Source organism: Mytilus edulis, chromosome 10, assembly GCF_963676685.1.
Source record: "Mytilus edulis chromosome 10, xbMytEdul2.2, whole genome shotgun sequence".
NCBI classification, from domain to species: domain Eukaryota; kingdom Metazoa; phylum Mollusca; class Bivalvia; order Mytilida; family Mytilidae; genus Mytilus; species Mytilus edulis.
Window position 1 is genome coordinate 23373607 of NC_092353.1, and position 19270 is coordinate 23392876.

Here is a 19270-nt window from a genome sequence, read left to right on the forward strand (position 1 = left end):
GAAAAACCTCACAGTATATCAATTGTCATCAGCCTTGAATGTAACCTTTGGACTACGCAAGATCTCTTAAAACTTAAAATTTAATTATCAGTATTGCAAATGTCACTTAAAAGAAGAAAAAAACCCAAACCCAGCGAATGTACTGCTATTTCCATTTTTTAGCAGTTCAAAGAACAATTCCAATTACATGTTCTTCAAAGTAAGATAAATCCAAATCTTGTTCTTTGCAATCCCTTCCTGTACATATATCAACAAGAAACACACCATCCGCTTTGAATTTAACTGTACATGTACATAGTCTTCAAATTTATATTCCATGTCGATTATGTTAAAAGTTGTCGAAACCACACGTAAAGATTATTGGAAGTACTAGTATTGTATTCTGTCTTATATTAGTTTGATTTTTTCAAAACTTTGTCATTTCGATTTTCAACAGGTCATTAGAACTGGGTTTATATTTTCTGGCTTTCTTCTCTCGGTACTGATCTCTGTAATTAGAAAAAATCAAAGTTAACTTTAGTGCGACATTTGGTTTTAAATGATATTAAATAAAAAGGGAAACACGAATTAAAAATATTGGACTGTCACAGTACAAAAGACAACACCTTCCACCAATTCCGTCTCTTTTGAAAAACTAAACGTACATAAAAAACAAACGACAACAAACAGCACAAAGTACAGATACATACATATAGCCTGACTTAGTACAGGCATAAATGCGTTCATGTTAATCAATAGAACAGTCTCTTATCTACTCTTTTAACTTTAGACCATATTTTTTTTACATTACACAAAAAAACCTGGACAACACAGAAGCGTTTATAATTGGCAGACGCATCAAGCACTATTTAGTATTTTTAAAAGCAATTATACCTGAATTACAAGACTGTTTAGTTTTACAAATTGAAAAACAGGCATAAATGCGTTCATGTTAATCAATAGAACAGTCTCTTATCTACTCTTTTAACTTTAGACCATATTTTTTTTACATTACACAAAAAAACCTGGACAACACAGAAGCGTTTATAACATGTATAATTGGCAGGCGCATCAAGCACTATTTAGTATTTTTAAAAGCAATTATACCTGAATTACAAGACTGTTTAGTTTTACAAATTGAAAAACACTTTTGTTATTAGTTTTCTTAATGGAATACTGTCTCATTGGTTAAGATCCCACATTTCCTTTATTTATAAGAAGCTAATTTAAAAACATATGTGTCCTGAGATAATAAGGCTCAGCGAGGAAAACTTTAACCCGAATAATCCAGTCGTTATATTTCCCTCACTTCAATCGCTTCTCTGGAGGACAGTGATCGCAAAGGGGCGCTGTAATTACATCCCAGCTCCTTTGTTCTAACAGGGGTGATCTGAGCCGGATCACACCTACCAGATCACCCCAGTTTGAGTTTCTTTGTTATGCATGCTTTCCTTTGTTCTGTAATATTTTGGCGGGAATGTCAAATCCACTATAAAACTTATAATTAATTGAACGGAAAAGACTATCTATCAAAATTCGCGTAGAAAAATCCAGTGTTTATGCTGGGATTCGAACTCAAGACCTTTAGCATATCAAGCCACGACACATACCACTACACCAGGACGACTTGCTACGAACTAACAGTAATTTAACATAATTAAAGGAAGCAAGATCTTTTTATAAGTGGAGCGAGTTGGCAGACCTTTATTCAGTGGGGTTTAAACCCTTTTCGTTAATAAGTTCTGTAAGACTGGTTGTTCACTTTTTCAAAAGTGGGTCGATTGGCAAGTGGGGCGAGTTGACATTGTTTGATATCTACTCATCGTGTTCGGGGGTCATAAAGGGTATACATCATTTGGTACTATATAAAGTTTATTATAATGATTGTGTGGCGTTCTAAACTAGATTTTATGAATTGTAAATGGTTTTTCGTCTAATCTAAAACAGCTGGGATGTAAAATAGTTATCCCATTCGGACTTGGTGTGTCAGTGTTAGATCACCCTCTGGCCTCCGGCCATCGGGGTGATCTTACACTGACACACCGCGTCCTTGTGGGATAACTATTAATTATCCGAGTAATGAAAGCATATACTGTCGAAATCATCTAGTACGTTGCCAATTTAATTGAAAGGATATACTACCAAATAAATGCTTATCTTAACATAATATGTATTTTTATATTTTCTCACTTTACGTACACCAATTTTGTTAGTCTCTGTGGTCTCGTTAGTTAAAAAATAAAAAACATTGGTAGATAAAAACTACCATCAGACCATCTTATATGTAAGCGTGTCCCTCTAAATTCACTTTAATTTCTCCCCTTTTGTAGCATTCGTGTCAAATTATTTTTTTTTATTTTTAGAGTTCTGTCATTATGTTTTTCAAGTAATAATGAGATATAACTTTTGTGTAATAGTTTTTGAGTTGTACTATATAAATCCTGGATACTTTCAATTAAAAAAAAAGATAACAGTAAAAAGTTATACATGTAGATACATTTTTGTACATTTCACGTCAAAAAGTTGTGATGAATTACAGGATTTATTTTTCAGTTTACTTATACATGTATTATAACGTGCCACACATAATAAACATCAATGATCAATAACATCAATAACATAATCTGACAAAGATAACATTTGCGACGATGCATTGTGTCACTAGGTAACAGCACTGAGAGTATGTTATTAAAAGTTGTTCAACTCCACTATCGAAAGACTAGTGAAGATAACATATTTGCGTCTTACATTACAAAAAAACTCAATCAAAATCAAACAAATACACAATATAGATAAAGAAGGTGTGGTATGAGAATTTAAAAGATAACACAGACCATACCAAATAGAGCATACCGTTGCAGTAATTAAAGGAATCCTGACTATTGATACAAACAAATAAATTTTGAATAACTACTCGTCATTTTGAATGTCACAAAAAGGAGCTTCATGACCTTTCAATATCTTTTGCTTATTTTGATCCTTAACTAAATGAATGCTCGTCCTGCTTATAGTATCAATTATAAAATATTGATTTATTCAATTATTACCTAAGTACATCATAAAGCTTAAAAACTTACGTTCCAAATATAACTCCATCCTCAATAGATTCCGGTAAATGTTCACCAAGAGTCTCTGGTAGCAACAGCGATAACAGTCCAGCTAACACTGAGGCTGCACCAAATACTGCTAGTGGCACGGCATGGCCAAAATCACCACCAATAATTTTTGCCTTTAAATAAAATTATCTTATTATACTCGAGTAAATTTTATGTAAATAGTATTAAAATTGAGAATGGAAATAGGGAATGTGTCAAAGTGACAACAACCCCACAATATGAGCGGGAAACAGACCGAGGACACCAATGGGTCTTCGACACAGTGAGAAAATCCCGCTGACCCCTAAACAAAAATGTTAACTTTATAGACTAGTTAAGCAAAAGTTGACGTTAACTATGTATACATATATTTCAACTTACATAAACCTAGAAATTAATGTGGCTTTAACAAATACTGCCACCAAAATCATGCAGCAAATTTTCAGTCATCCGATTCTAGAGGATGTATTGAAGTATCTGATTCAGCTTAAACAGTGTCAAAAACGACAATAAAAAGAAAATCAAATGATCAAAAATCTCAGACGATTAAGGAATATAATCATCATTCAATTAACCAAAATGTCATCAGTAAAAAAGTTCTAACTTCCAATAAAACCGGACGTATTCTATGTATGCCTGGCTCTAGATGACAAAACACCAACATTCTGACATCAGCAGAAGGTAAATAAAAAAAATGTTTTTACTATAATAGTTAAAATGAAATATATATAGTTTTTTTTCTATATGGAAGAGCTCATTTATTTTTGTACTGCCAGGATCTAGGAATGTTTTTCTCATTTTTAAGTAGAATTAAGGAGGCTACTTAAAATAAGTAGTAAAAGAAAAAAAGGGATATGTATTACAATAAATCATTGCGTGATATGACAAACCCTTAAGGTAAGGTTTTCATGAAACCTGGATTTTTTTCTTAGTGATATTATACCAATATGATACATCATTTTGTTCAGGGAGGAGTACCCAATCATTTAATGAAGAAAAATCGAACATCGCCCGTCACGTTTTTTTCAGGTGAAAAGCTCAAAATTCCGATTTTTGACGATTTTTAGAGAAAATTGTATTTGAATTTTTCTGAAATAATAATGTATGCGAGTGACTATAAAAAAATAAAACTAAATAAAACATGTATAAATAATTGTGGTCCATTCATTAATGATAAATTTTAAATAAAAATATCATAAAAAAATCCTAAAAACAAGATTTTTTTATTTTTGGGTTAAAAAAAAACCCGTTGCCATAGCAACAAAAAGCCAAAAATATCCCTTTTCCGGGTCCACCGTTTTTGTAAAAAACTGTGAACTTAAGGAATTAACTATTCGCATTATAATGAGCTAATAAAATTGGTATGTCCCCGAACTCGTTTTTACGGAAATGGCCGTTATATGTGTTCATCTTGTCATTTCTGTAAAACACAAAAATATTTTTTTGTTGATCTGCAAAGAAGAAAGTCATCTTTAATAGCATCTTTTTGCAAAGAATCATTTTTTCTTGTAACACTTTGGGATTGACCATAATCAATGAGAGAAAACAGTGATTAACTTAGGGATGACATCAAAAGATCAATGTAGGATGAAAAACTTAGTTCAAATAGTTTGGGGGTGGGGGGATAAAAGTTGCTGCAAGTTTTGTTAATTTGACATCGATTTTACATATATAGGGGGAGGGTCAGTGAACAAACTATGTGAATTAAGTTTTTTTTTATCCTACATTAAACTTTTGATGTCGTCCCTTAACTTTTATGCCCACAACTATCAGTCAGAAGGGGAGGTGTTTAACTTTGGTCATACTTGTGTATTAATACATGTACAAGACTCTGATTTTGAAGGAAACACTTATATTCTTTCAGTGCTTCAAACTGTAATATTTTAAATCTTAGAAAAGCATTCAAATTGCCATTAAATGTAATGAAAAATTGCTTCATTGTCCCATGTTTGGAAAATTGTTTGTATGCAGCAATTGGATGAAAAGACATCAGTTTTGACTATATTAAAGTCATTTACAGCAGCCGTGTTTATTCCATTCATTTAAATCTAGACATCAACAAATATTTATGACTAAGCAGGGGAAAGCCTTGCAGGAGAAAGATAGATTACTGATATGATTTGTCCAATTGTTACACATGATGTTCAGATTTGGGGTCTTTGACCAAACACACAAACTACATGCTCCAATACATGATGAAAGACGAAACAGACAATGGCCTCGGAATACAAATGACCAGCCGTATATGTATTGTTGATATTTAAAATAAGAAATGCAGTTAATATGTAGACCTGTAATATGTAAATCTTCCACATTTCAATAAATAGGATGAAATTTGAAAAAAATAGGCAGGACAGGAGTTTTGAGTTAAAAAAAAAAGGCAGGATGAGACACTTGCAAAAAAAAAAAGTCAGGACGACAATTTAGGTAAAAAAAGTCAGGATAAAAAAAAAAAAAGGCAGGACCGAATAGAGTGAAAAATAAAAAGGCAGGACAGAGATTACAGCTAAAAAAAAAGGCAGGACAAAATTTTTCATCCTAGCCCCCCCATAAAAATCAAATGGTTGATTCCAAGCGATTAGTTAGAATTCCAGTTACTAGAATAATTCGATCCCGTTACCAAGCAGACGACCATTACTGAGATAGCCATGACAGAGCAGAGTAGGTCCGTACTCTTGTTGGTTTGCTGATTCCCTTACGAATTACCTACGAAATTATTGTACCAAGTTAAACTTTATCCGTTGACAATTGAATTTAATATTACCATTTACCGATTACTAAGTGTAGTTGAAGTAATCTTTTTGGGGACATTTTCATTCCGCTATCCATTTTTACGCGTTTCCCGTTAGGTAGTTATTTAATATTTATCTGTTAAAGTTGTAATATTGTGAAGTTAATTAATATTTATCTGTATTGTGACATTTAATGCCTTTTTAAAGTAAATACAAGTTGATTTTTAATTTAACTAGTCTATTATTCTTACAAAAACCTAAACAGAACCAAACTAAGATCTATCAGAATACCACAACGTACCACAAAACCTATACAGAACCAGCTGTAGATCTACCAGAATACCACAAGTACCACGATACCAGGAACCACACTACCATAAAAGGGTCGCCAGTTATAACTTGAGTTCATTTATATTTATACAGTGTTATACAACACATTCTTATAGCAACACACTAAGATAAACAACACATTCTTATAGCAACACACTAAGGGTACACGGTTATACGTAAACAACAAAGCTTGACCGCTCGGTTTTCGTTACAGTGGTGGCAGCGGAGGCACGTACCTACATTTTTATATTCTTACAATAAGTTTAATAATAATTTAAGATAAGGCATAAATAAATATAAGTAAAATGGATAGCGCGGAAAATAAATTTGAAACACCTAGGTTAACTGCCCAGGGTAGACCAGTGCTCCCCCGATCTCGGTCCTGTGAAATTTTCCATGATCTGACGCCGACCGGAGAGATAAGCATAAGAGTGAACCAAGATCAATGGCCCTCACAAGAGAATACAGATAGATATGAAAAGGATGGTATACATCATACTGACAAAAGGCCATTGTCAGGAGGTCTATCACCATCAACGAAAGTGGCCATTGACCAAGCGAAAAATAAGGAAGTTACAAATAGGGCAACGGTTGTGCATTTGGAACCAAATGCGACGTGGCCGGTAAAACAGAATCTTGGTGAAGAGTCAAGCACTCTTTATAACCATGCTGCCAGGTCTAGGTATGGGTTTTGGAGTCAGAAAGCAGAGGGTTCTACTATAGCAGGGGGTACTGCTATAGCAGAGGGTTATGCTGAAGCAGAGGGAACTGTTGAGGCAAAGGGTTCTGCTGAGGGAGACTCCGGGAATACAAGACGAGTCATGACGTCTTGTGAATCCAGAAGGGATTCGGGAGATTTACCTAGGACTTTGGACCGGGACGTACTCCATAATATGGGGGCAACGTACCAAGCATTACCTTTGACGTCCCGCGGACGATTCAGAGTTGGAGTTAACGGGACCGACCATGAACACCGTACTGATGAAATGAACTGTAATTTAAATTATTCTGGCTTTAACAATAAATCAAATTTTGATCGTGATTATGAAATAAACTTACAAAATACAAACTGTTACAAAAAGAAACCAGCACTTTTTGATGGGGAGGGTAATTGGGAAGACTATTCAGTCCAGTTTGAATTAATTGCAGCAATTAATAAATGGTCTGACCTAGAGAAAGCTTTGGAATTAGCAACTAGTTTGAGAGGTACTGCCCAAAGTATTCTAACAGATTTAAGACCAGAGATGCGGACCAATTTTGTACGACTGACTGCCGCTTTAGCGTCACGTTTTCAACCAGAAAACCCAGCAGAAATGTACAGGGCGCAAATGAAAAGTAGAATACGCGGGCGCACGGAACAAATACCTGTATTGGGTCAAGACATAAAACGTCTTGTAAGATTAGCTTATCCATCAGCTCCAATGGAAGTTAGAGAATATTTAGCACGTGATTGTTTTATTGATTCCCTAAATGATGCTGACATGGAATGGGCTATTTTCCAGGCCAAAGCAAAAAACATTGATAACGCCGTTCACGTAGCTCTTGAATATGAAGCCTTCCAAAATGGCAGACGCAAACACAGCACTAAACCAGTCCGTGCTGTAGATGAATATGATAATTTTGATCTAAAAAGAGAAATTTACTTGTCTGAACAAGTTGACGACATTTCCGGTCGTCTTGCAAAAATGGGAGTTAGTGAAAGAAATCAGAAAACTCTTTCTTGTTACCATTGTGGGGTTTCCGGTCATTTTAAAAGGGAATGTCCCCTATTGAATAACCGATCCCAAAGATTTGAGGGTAACAGACCTAATAATTCATTTCCAAGGAAAGTGGCAGACCAAATGACTGGTCGGGGAAACTATCAGTAGCTGAAACTGAGGACCAAGTTTTAGCTGAGACTAATTATGATTTAGGAGAGTCCAAAAATTTTGAAAAATTAAGTCAGATAAAATCAACCAATTCTGATAGTTTATATGTAATCGTCAATGTTTTTGACATGAAATTAAATTGTTTAATTGATACCGGGTCCACTGTGAGTGTTCTTAACTCATCCATGTATAATACCATGTCCCAGAGTGCAAAGCCAAAGCTATCCAACCAATGTAGTGGTTTACGCATGGCTAATGGAAGTGTAGTTATGCCAATGGGGACTGCTGTATTTCCAGTACAGCTGAATAAAAAATAGTTTATCACCGTCTCATTGTAGCAGACATAGATATACCAATGATAATTGGATTTGATTTTTTAAATAAAAATAATTGTATATTAGATATGGGAAAGAGAACCATAGAAATTGACGGACAATTTATAACTTGTCAAAGGGAACATTGTTTAAATTCTATTTTTAAAATTTCGTCTGTTGAAGATGTAGAAATTCCTCCCACTAGTGAAATGATTGTCCAGGGAACAATATTACAGGGTATACCACATAAAGTGACTGGGTTAATTGAACCAGCAGGCTCTTTTCTCACCAACAATGGCTGTCTTATTGCCAAGGCAGTGGTAAATCCTAGTCGGCAATACCTACCTGTCCGCATTATTAATCTTAGTGAAAAACCAGTTCGGTTATATAGGGAAGCAATTATTGGTCAATGTGAATTAATTGACAGTGATACCATAGAAATAAATGTACTGTCTAAATAAACAACAAAGCTTGACCGCTCGGTTTTCGTTACAATACAATAGTTGTGTCTTAATGCATCCATAAAAAAATACTATTAGAACACTCCGTCAGTTCTAAAAGTGATTGATAAAATAAAATATATTTCGAATGATGTAAACGTGTGGGTTGTGTGCGTATTTGTGGACAAACCTTACAAACTATACATTTGAAAAGTTCAAGTTCAACATTCTGTTATTTGTAAAAATTATGCAATAAAAATATCTGAGAATATATATATATGCATCCTCTATAAGTAAAACACATGGCGCATTATATAAACTAAATTGACTAAAAGTGTCACAAAAATGTGCCGTTTTTCATTCAATCCTGCGTTTCTATAATTTGTATTTATACTGTATAAAAAATCGGAAACGGCGTGCATCAGACTTACAAATTCAATAAAAGAGACAGCTTAACAGTCAGTGAAAAAGTTACCGGGGTTCTTGAAGCAGAATAAACAACACTTCTATCTTGTGAAAGGACAAGAAGGGGACAAGCCATAAAAACACAAGATATTAGACCGATTTCTATTGAAATGAGCTTCCCATACATTAGTTTTTTTTAGGTTTTATGGCGGAAGACAAGAGAAAGGGGACGGGAGAATGGAGAAAGGTATCCCCTGTCCGACCCCTCATAAATCTAGAACTGTAAAAGTGACGACATCAAAATTCAAATCCATTCTGTGTTTTTGTGGCAAAACGCATTGTGCATAAGTTTTATATCAGTTGGTTGAGGAAAACTAAAGTTAGAGGGTGGAAAACAATTTTGTAAAAACGGATCTACACTATGATACGTACATTCGGATCGACGTACAGACAGACAAGGATATAACTCAATGCCCCCTTTGCTACGGCGGGGGCATAAAAATGTACATTTATGAAATTAAAATAAACTCCGCGAAACTTCATGAATGTTTTTTGCACAAAGACGTTATGGCTAAACGTGACGTCATATAAATGAAAACTAACAAACTGAAGTTCATAACGTTACTTGTACGATTCAAATTTTGATAAGATTACATCAAAACGGCGATTTTGAGGTAGGTGTTGTTTTATTTTCGATAATATTGTAGTTATCGAACATTGGTTTATCAAAGCAATTCAAAATGGCGGGTCCCTCCTTTTTTCAATTATTTGAATTCGAGTTATCTCCCTGTGTACGCAAACCTTACCACAGGAACAACGAGTTATTGCTGGTCTTAATAATAAGGTCAAACTGTGACGTTCTTCATGATCAGGACCAAAAATATAGCCACATTGCATGTCTTTACAAAGATTTGAGTGGATTATTTATGATTCCGGACTGTTTTTGATTTATTTTCGTTCTGTCAATTTTACTATATAACCTTTAAGTGATGTGTTAAACATGAATGTGCAATGATAATAATTATTTCAAATTCAAATTTGGAAAAAAAGAATAAATAAAACTATGAAAATAATTGTAAAAGGAAGCTTAATATGCAAGGTACATTTATATATCAATATTTACCGAGTCTGCAACGTATGGTGCTATCATGCCACCAACACGTGCACAACAAGAGCTTGCACCCATCCCTGTATTGCGTACAACTGTTGGATACAGCTCCGCAGAGAACACATATATTATTGCAAATGCTGCTGCAGAACCAAGCTTTCCTATCATGGCCAACGTTGTCGTCAACCATTGTAACTCTGTAATATTTGTTTTATTCATGATTACATGTAGGTTCAAAATTCATTATTGAATTATTAGTTACAGCCAATTGCATTGAGTGTGTATGTAAAGCTAATATCTTTGGTTAGCTTGCTTTCTAGCTAAACCGTGAAGTCATTATTAGGTAAGGTATACTACCATACTCTCCTTTCAAACTAGTCTAGTCCTACAGACAGATTGGTTATCTTTCGGACTATTCTACTTTTAAAAGGAGGGTAGTTTACCTAATATAATAGTGACTTCGCGGTTCTGCTAGCAAGCAAGCCAACCAAATATATCACCTTTACCAACTAGCTCATACTCATTGCAATCGGCTTTAAGTTTTTTATTAGGTTTATAGTTTAAGGTTATTACATGTAATTTGGGAAATAATGTGTTCTCATGCTTTATCCAGACTTGAGTAAAATTCCTAAAGACCTCCTTCCCATTTCCAATTATTGAAAGCTTTCATTTAACTATTTAGATGTACGTAGGGTTTAAGTTAGATAAACTAAATCAGGCTAACACCATAGATAGATTGAATACATGTCGATTTATCTTATGTTATCCTTCGTAAACTTAGTATGTTAATATGTTGAACGAGAAATAAACGTGCATGTAGTACTTGAAGTACATGTATGCCATTTAATGATTTATCAACCGATTTTTCTCGAACGACCTGAAATATATATTATCGAATAACACTTTTACACACTTAAAATGAACTTCAAAGGTTTATTGAGAATGTTGTTGATCTATACTGGTAATAAAAAAAAAATCCTACGAATTATTTTAATCAAACCTACAAGGTCACTATTGAAATATTTATGGATATGAAATGGTTTTGTTACATAATCAAGTCAACAAATCTTATATATTCCTGCATTTTGAGTTGAATTTATCAAGCCAGTCAAAACTATGGGCTCATTTGCCTTTTTGGGGATAGAACTGTAGATGCATGATTAAGCAAACCAGTAGATCTATTAGACTTGTCAACGCAACAACAACGAAAAACAATTATAATCTATTACTTGCCTTCTCCGCCATATACAATGGTGAAAATTGTTGCTAAGCAACATCCACCTCCAATCACCATAGCTAATAGATGACAAATTTTTCGTCCTATTCGGTCTAAAAATAATATTGATAATGTGTATGCTGGAAACTCAACTAAACCAGATATGAAGAAATTCATATAGAAATCTCCTCCTAAATTTCCCGTGTTAAGAGACAAGCCGTAATACGTCATACTAACAACCATCCTAAAAGTATAAAAGTATAAAACCCTCATTTTAATATATAAAAAGTACAAGATTTGTTTACAGCTGAAGTCACCAACCTTCAACGATGGCAACATGTCGTATAGTAAGTCTTGAAAGGACCTGTTATAACAAAATATTAAAAAAAATAATAAGCAAAATAAACGGACTGATTTAAGAGAATAACATGAATCAATTATATGGAAGACAGTAACTAACAACAACCACAGGATTGCAGTCATTTCGGGGCCTTTTATATCTATGTTTGCGCTATGGGTTTTACTCATTGTTGAAGGCCATACGGTGACCTACAGTTGAAAATGTCTGAGTGTGTTATTTGGTCTCTTTTTGAGAGTTGTGTCATTAACAATCACCCCACAGATTCTTGTTGTTATATATAATGCTCTTTTTAGTACACGATCAAACCTATAGTATGACTCTATATTTAGAGATCATGTTATGTAACATTACCAGTTAAAGAATATAACAAGCGTTCGAACAAGAAGTACTCGACTGGTAAACAAGTGCAGCAGGTGTCCAGTCGGGGGTTCTTCTTCGTCTTCCTCCATGAACAGTTTATCAGGTAAGGTCACTTTGTTGACCTTCGCTGCCTTTCGAAGTATAACTTCTGCTTCCTCTTTTCGACCTTGATTGATCAACCATCTCGGTGACTCTGGTATGACCCTAAGCATAAAAAAAAGTTGCATAAAAAATATATATGCAAGCTACATTTATGTAATTATTTAACCAATTTCATTTTTGAATAAAAATAAGTCAAGTAAAATTAACTTTCACAAATTGCTGTATTTTCTAACAAGCTATTGATTTTGCAATTCATTACACATCTTCCTACAAGATTATCAAGTCAATGTGTTCACTCACAGTTCGATTGTGTTCTCATTTCGTATTATTGATTACTTTTCGGTTTTGACTATAATTCCTTTTGGGGTAATAAATTTTGATGAAAAATATCACCATAAATGAAATAACTGTAATCTACGGAAGCCGATAAGGGCCATTCAAAAAAAAATGTATGTCATCGTTATTACGACATGTTATGTCGAAATTACGACATAGCGATGTCGTTATGGGTGCTATAAACAGTTTCGTATAAAAAACTAGGGGTTATTCCCCGACTAAAAATAACCATGAAGGGAAACCCTTGTTTATTTACTCTATTGGTGAAAAAGTATCATGTTTTTTGTATTTGGTTGTAAAAATTAGTTAATTAGCTTTCAATTAAAACAGGTTGAATGATTGAAATAATTTTAAAAATTATATTAACTTTACATGTTTTGAGGGGAGACAACACTGTAAACATCCTGTTTTTTTGGCAGTGAAAATTGAAAACTTATTTGCAGCCACTGTAGCTCTTTTCGGAGCAGGAAACCGTACCGGCCTGAAACAAGATTTTTTTGAAAGGCCAGGTAAAAACCTACAAATTTCATACAGTTTTGATTATGTAAAATGTGCATGAATCATAGCTACATGGGTGTGCACATGACCTGGTTTCAAGTTTTTTATGTTCAAATTATACCTTTTTTTCCCCATGTTCATTGGATGGAATATTTTTAATATATTAAAAGTACACATTATTTTTATTTCATTATAAACTAGAGAACATTCTGATTCCAGTGATATCTAGTTTTATACAAGTATCTTTATTAATCAGTCCACCACTAAGGGTCACTTATGCATGGTCCCTCAAAATGTGACGTCATAGAAAAAAACTGTTGATTGCACCCTATAACGACATGTTATGTCAAAATTACGACATAGCGATGTCGTTATAACGACATGTTTTGTCGCAATTACGACATATTTTTTTTTTTTTGGAATGGCCCTTATCGGCTTCCGTAGTAATCTATGTCATGCTTTCAGTGCATGGCAATTGAGGATAGATGAATTCTTTATTTTGAAATATCATATTGAAAATCTCTTTGACATTCATAATCTGTAAAATAACGGATCTTTATCAAACATGAAATATATTTTAACAGTTCGATGATTAAATCCTCTTACCACCACATAAGCAAAAACAGGACCATCGGTGCACCAAATGCTAGTTCTATATAAAACCAATCCCTCAACAGATATGCCACACCGGCTAAAAGAACTAATCCTAGTGCAAAGAAATATTCTATAACTATTCCCGCCAAATTTCTTTTAGTAGGACCAACAAGTTCCAATCCTGCAAAATAGACAATTAGAAAAAAAACATTATTTCAAATATATATAGTTTGCTGTTCGGTGTGAGCCAAGGCTCCGTGTTAAAGACCGTACTTTGACCTATACTGATTTACTTTTACAAGATGGAGAGTTATTTTATTGCACTCATACTGCATCACTGCATTTTCTTATATCTATATACTAATAGATTAAATAAGCAATGTAAAGATATGCCATAAGCTTGTTCCTTGTGCAAGATGATATGATGCACAGTCTTTAACAATTGTGTCTGTACAATGAATATTTATAAGAAGGAACATATTTAAAAGTACGTATATGGACGGTAATTTTAATGTTGTTCACAAATTGTATTCATAATTGTGGCATTAGTATTAATAGTAATCTGGAAAGGATATTTGACTGCTATTTACAAAGTTAGTATTTATAGACGTTTGCTTAAGTAAATAAAATCACATACCAATTACAAAAGCTGTCATGAAAATACCAGCCATAGAAAATCCTACAAAGAAACGTAATGTAACGAATACTGGGTATGATGGTGAGAACGCCAAGCCAACTGTTGTTGCTAAAGCCAAGAAGAAGGAGAGAAACAATGTCTTCTTTCTTCCAATCCTGAAATAAGAATATAATGGTTTCTAACGGCCATAGTGAAAAGCAATGCTACTTAAACAGACACTACAACACTTGAGAAATGTTGATATCCTAAGCTAAAATATCTGAAAATCAATGTTTTGACAAGTTTTGATATAATGCTATAAAAGTTTCATAACTTTGCCTTGCACTAAAATTCAACAGATTTTTTAATTCCGAAGAAGACGATTTAAATTTAGCTTCCATGACAAAGAGACCCTTCCTGCTTCAAATGTTTTCGTGTAGTTTTGTTTATTTTTTCGTAATAAGTATTGTTTACTTGCTGTCTCGTTAATGTGTACCATTTAGATGCATCTCACATCTCACACTTACAGCCTGTGCTAAATAAAACGAGTAAATTGTTTTAAATTATTTAAAAAATGTAACTTGAACATCTTTTCTTTAAAATTCTCCTTCAAATAGCATATATCAAGTAGGATGAATATTCATGTAGTAATTTATAGTTCTGCGAATGACAAACGTGCATTTAGAAGTTGAAACATTAAATTCAACTGTCCGACAGAGGAGCAGTTCTATTACCTCACAAGTACAAATGTAGAATCCATTCATTAATATGCACTTATTCAATAGAAGGTCCTGTACAACATATACTAGTATAACGCCACGTCAGTGGTTAGTGTAGTATTGTATCACGGTATGCAAATATTATTTTTTATAAGTCCCAAATATGCATACCTTCAACTCTCCTGAAAGTATTTGAATCAACCTAATTGCTGGAATGACAGCTTGACACATACAATTAACTCACTTGTCTGATAGCATGCCTGTAATAAATGCCCCCACAAGAACTCCACCAAAAAACAAGGTTTTTGCTTGGGTCGTTTTAGGAAAGTCATCACAAACTAAGTTCATCTAAAATATAATAACAATATTTTTTTTTATTTTTTAAATTTAAACAACAATTCTGAGTTAAATGAACTAACGCATCTAGTATAACAAACGTTCAAATATTTACACATTACCAAGCTGTACACTGTGAAGTCTAATGACAGTCATTCCATAAACACTTTCAGTGTGCAGGGAACCTACATTTTGTAAGTGTCACACGTTTTTATACACTGAGATAGTCGATTCAGTATTTAGTATTTTATCACTGGCATTATTTAAATTTCATGAGCTATTTTTGGAATTCAGGCAAAGTTGTCCCTGATCAGTTTTACGGTTTTGTTGAGGTCCCATTGGTTTTTATAAAAAAAGAAGATGTGGTATAATTGCAAACAAGACAACTCTCCACAACTTTTAAATGTTGTTTCTTATTCTTTTGTTGTACTGTAATAATTGAAAGTCCTAATAGAGCGTAGTGATACTTTTTTTTCTAAGTATTTAGTCTAAATTAAGCATAAGATGTTTATTTAGATATTTTACCTCTGAGGAAAATGTAGACGCGAAAATTGCATCATCATATACCCATTTGGTACATTTGACTTTAGTGAAGTTGAGTGGACGACTTTCATTATCAAATAAGACTGTACTACTGTTAAAAGCTAAGTAGGAACACTCGTCATATTTCTTTTTTTCTTCTGTTGGCTTTGGTATATAATGGTGGACTAGAACCTGGTGGAAATCATTCTGTATAGCATAAGTATCATTCTCATATCCGGGGATCACACACCTTATCAGAGGATAAAAGTTAAAATAGTAGTTTCATAATATTATATATTACAATATGTAAATGTTGTAAAACTCCATAGTGGTTGGTTTAAATGGGTTTTGTTTTGTATTAAGCACAGTTTCTGAATAAAATTTAATTATATTGTACCTTATAAAGTTATGTTGCAAGCTAAATGTATACTTGTAGGACTTGTAGAAATGTAGATTGTTCTATGACTTACTTGCTTATTTGTTTAAAATTTATATTTTTTGCTAACCCCTTCTGAAAAAATTTTAAAATCAAAAGAGCAATATATGCTGATTTAGATCAGGATCTGATTCCAGATAAATACTTAGATTAGAAGATTTGATATAAATGCAAGTCGGAAGTCTGTAATTCAGTGGTTGTCGTTTGTTGTTGTGTTACATATTTGTTTTTCATTCATTTTTTTGTACATAAATTAGGACTTTAGTTTTCTCGTTTAAATTGTTTTACACTAAAAAATCTCATTTCGGGACCTTTAATAGATTAATATGTGATATGGGCTTTGCTCATTGTTGAAGACCGCGTACATTGACATTTATAGTTGTTAATTCCTGTGTCATTTGGTCTCTAATGAAGAGTTGTCTCATTGGCAATCATACCACATCTTCTTTTTGATATTAAATGATATTAATTTCCACTGCAGAACAAATGAAGTAAAAGAGAAAACTAAGGTAAGAAACGAAAGATTTTTGTGCGACTTTCAACAATGAGCACAATTCAATTTGGAACAAATAACAAAACACAAATATAATACACAGCAAAAAACGACAACCACTGAATTAGAGGCTTCTAACTTGGCACATGGACATACATTCTATGTTGGGGTTAAACATATTTGCGGGCGCCACAATCTTTTTTTGGACTGCTGTCGAATATTTTTTGCCATGATATTGTTGTTTTTTTTCTTCCATTTACGAGTTTTTGTTATTCCTTTAGTAATTTCAGCATATTTTCTACTTTTATCCATACATCTCCCACTTGACATTAAGTAAACAATATCAATCAATCTATATATCTGCCTCTACGATTAACATCATTCAAGTCTACCCATGTATTTGATTAAATTAAAACAAATATAAACATGCTTTTATCGCATATCTTAATACAACATCATAATAGATAAAGAAGTTTTTAAACAAACAAATTTTAAAATTTAAGATTACAGGTCATTGGTTTATTACATTCAGTGTGATATTCTTAGATTTATATTTTATGTATAGCTGTGTAATATAAAGCAAAGTTGTGCGTTCATTTTAACCATTCTTTCTGTTAAAATCTTTTTATCAGCACATATTTGTACCGTTTTTTTTTATATATCGTGCTAAACTTTTTATAATTGTATACGGAATAGAAATGAAAAAAAAAAGGCATATATATCCTTTTTTTTCTCTTTTTTTCCGTAGTTATCCACTTTAAATTCATTTTGCGTATTTCATGTTTTTTGTAAATTAAAAAAAAAAAAGAAAGAAAAAAATGATTAACCTAGGGAAATGAGAGAATTATCTAAAGCTCAAATTGACCGAATTTTAGTACATTAAGTGCAAATGATCCTTGTCTGCAGCAGGTTAATTCAACATTTTTTTAATCATATAAAATATTCAAATTTCTTAACATAATTGTCGAATAAGTAAACCCAGGTATCAATTTGGTGACCTATAGACATAAATTAGTATAGCATTGGAAATGTATCAACAAAAAAACCGAGAAGTAATTTTTACGCATTAAAAACCCAAATTACGAACAGGCATTGTGTATAATTGTCAAATTATAGAAGAACATTATGGGTAAAACTATTTTCCATATGTTACTATTTATATATTATATATTTAAAAAAACAATACGAACCTGTGATCTGGTATGCCAAGAAGAAAAACAGAAATCACCATGAAGACACCCGCACTGATTCCAGGAATACATAATAAAGTATAGAGAAATTTTTGGTACAATCCAAATTCGCCTATTTTCTCTAGTATTTCGTCGAAATGCATTTTGATGAAATGAGTGACAAAATCAACGTAACTATACAGGAGAATGAATGGAGGCACAATCCATGCAACCTAGGTATGAGGTTCATTTAAGACTTTTTTTTATCTTAGTTTTAATTCACTTATCTATATATTATTGACTTTTGTAAATATACATGTATCTGTTCACTGACAAAATGTTGTTGGTATATGTAAATATCTTGCCCTAAATTCCAATTATTTCTTTCGGTTGTTTTGACATTTAAAAATTGCCCCGTCGCAAAAAGGCAGAACTACAGTGGGTGAACTGCATTCTTTTGGAGTCAATAACATGCTATTAGATTTAGGAGATAACTGTGTTGTATTTTAAGCTCCGACCGCATCAATTGGGGATTTGATGGTCGCAAATTCAGTTTGCTGGCGACGCGTTAGCATTAGAATGTGATCTTTAATGATCGTGTCACAACAAACTGCATATGATTAGGTTATTAGTGCAGTAATATACACTCGTCTTTTATCAACACAAAAGTCTACTTGTTATACATGTTATATCGACCTCAATAACTAAATTGCACTATCAAAAAAAAGGTTTGTAAAGTCACAATCAACACTTTTTATCGGTTTCTCTGATATGAAAGTTAAAGATCGTCTATAGGAAAGTATGTAGAAGTTTTTTCCAGAGATTTTTTCAGATGTTTAATTGCACTATCATGGTTAAAATCATATCAAAGCAAAGATAGTAAATCACATAACATTGAAAATATCTAAAGATGGCGACAATTCGAATATTTATCAAAAATCTAGAAAGTAGATTTTGCTAATGAAAAAATGGAAAACTAACGTAATATTGTGTTTTTGTGCCATATTTGTTTTTTACCTTTGTTTTCCAGTGTTACATTCCGTTTGTGCCTTCCCAAGCCAGGAAACTATTATCCAGTGGTTATCGTTTGTTACTGTATATCTTATATAAAAGTAATATGTTTTTTTCGTTCATTATTATTTTGGTAAATATTTTTATCAGATCATTATTTTTCTCATTTGCATTGTTTTACATTTGTCATTTATGTGCCTTTTATAGCTGACTTTGCGGTACGGGTTTTA

At 32.9% G+C, this 19270-nt stretch overlaps 1 protein-coding gene across 1 annotated transcript; it reads right to left on the bottom strand.

Moving 5' to 3' along the window:
- Window positions 1-268: 268 nt before the first annotated feature.
- LOC139490652 (organic cation transporter protein-like) lies at window positions 269-18475 on the bottom strand. The gene is made up of 10 exons (XM_071277555.1): window positions 18051-18475; window positions 15935-16181; window positions 15318-15421; window positions 14376-14530; window positions 13751-13919; window positions 12200-12412; window positions 11505-11731; window positions 10287-10468; window positions 3057-3208; window positions 269-488 (listed from the first exon to the last, which is right to left on the bottom strand). Exons 1-10 carry the CDS (start codon window positions 18191-18193, stop codon window positions 407-409), a joined length of 1674 nt encoding a protein of 557 aa, XP_071133656.1. The 5' UTR covers window positions 18194-18475; the 3' UTR covers window positions 269-406.
- Between the last annotated feature and the right edge of the window lie 795 nt (window positions 18476-19270).

Bases quoted from the DNA above. Each gene is read 5' to 3' on its own strand.
- LOC139490652 (XM_071277555.1), bottom strand. From the start codon at position 18,193: ATGCATTTCGACGAAATACTAGAGAAAATAGGCGAATTTGGATTGTAC. The intron at 16,182-18,050 runs GTTCGTATTGTT...TCCTCTGATAAG, and splicing joins CTTGGCATACCAGATCACAG to GTGTGTGATCCCCGGATATG. The intron at 12,413-13,750 runs GTAAGAGGATTT...TTTTATGCTTAG, and splicing joins CTGTTTTTGCTTATGTGGTG to GGTCATACCAGAGTCACCGA.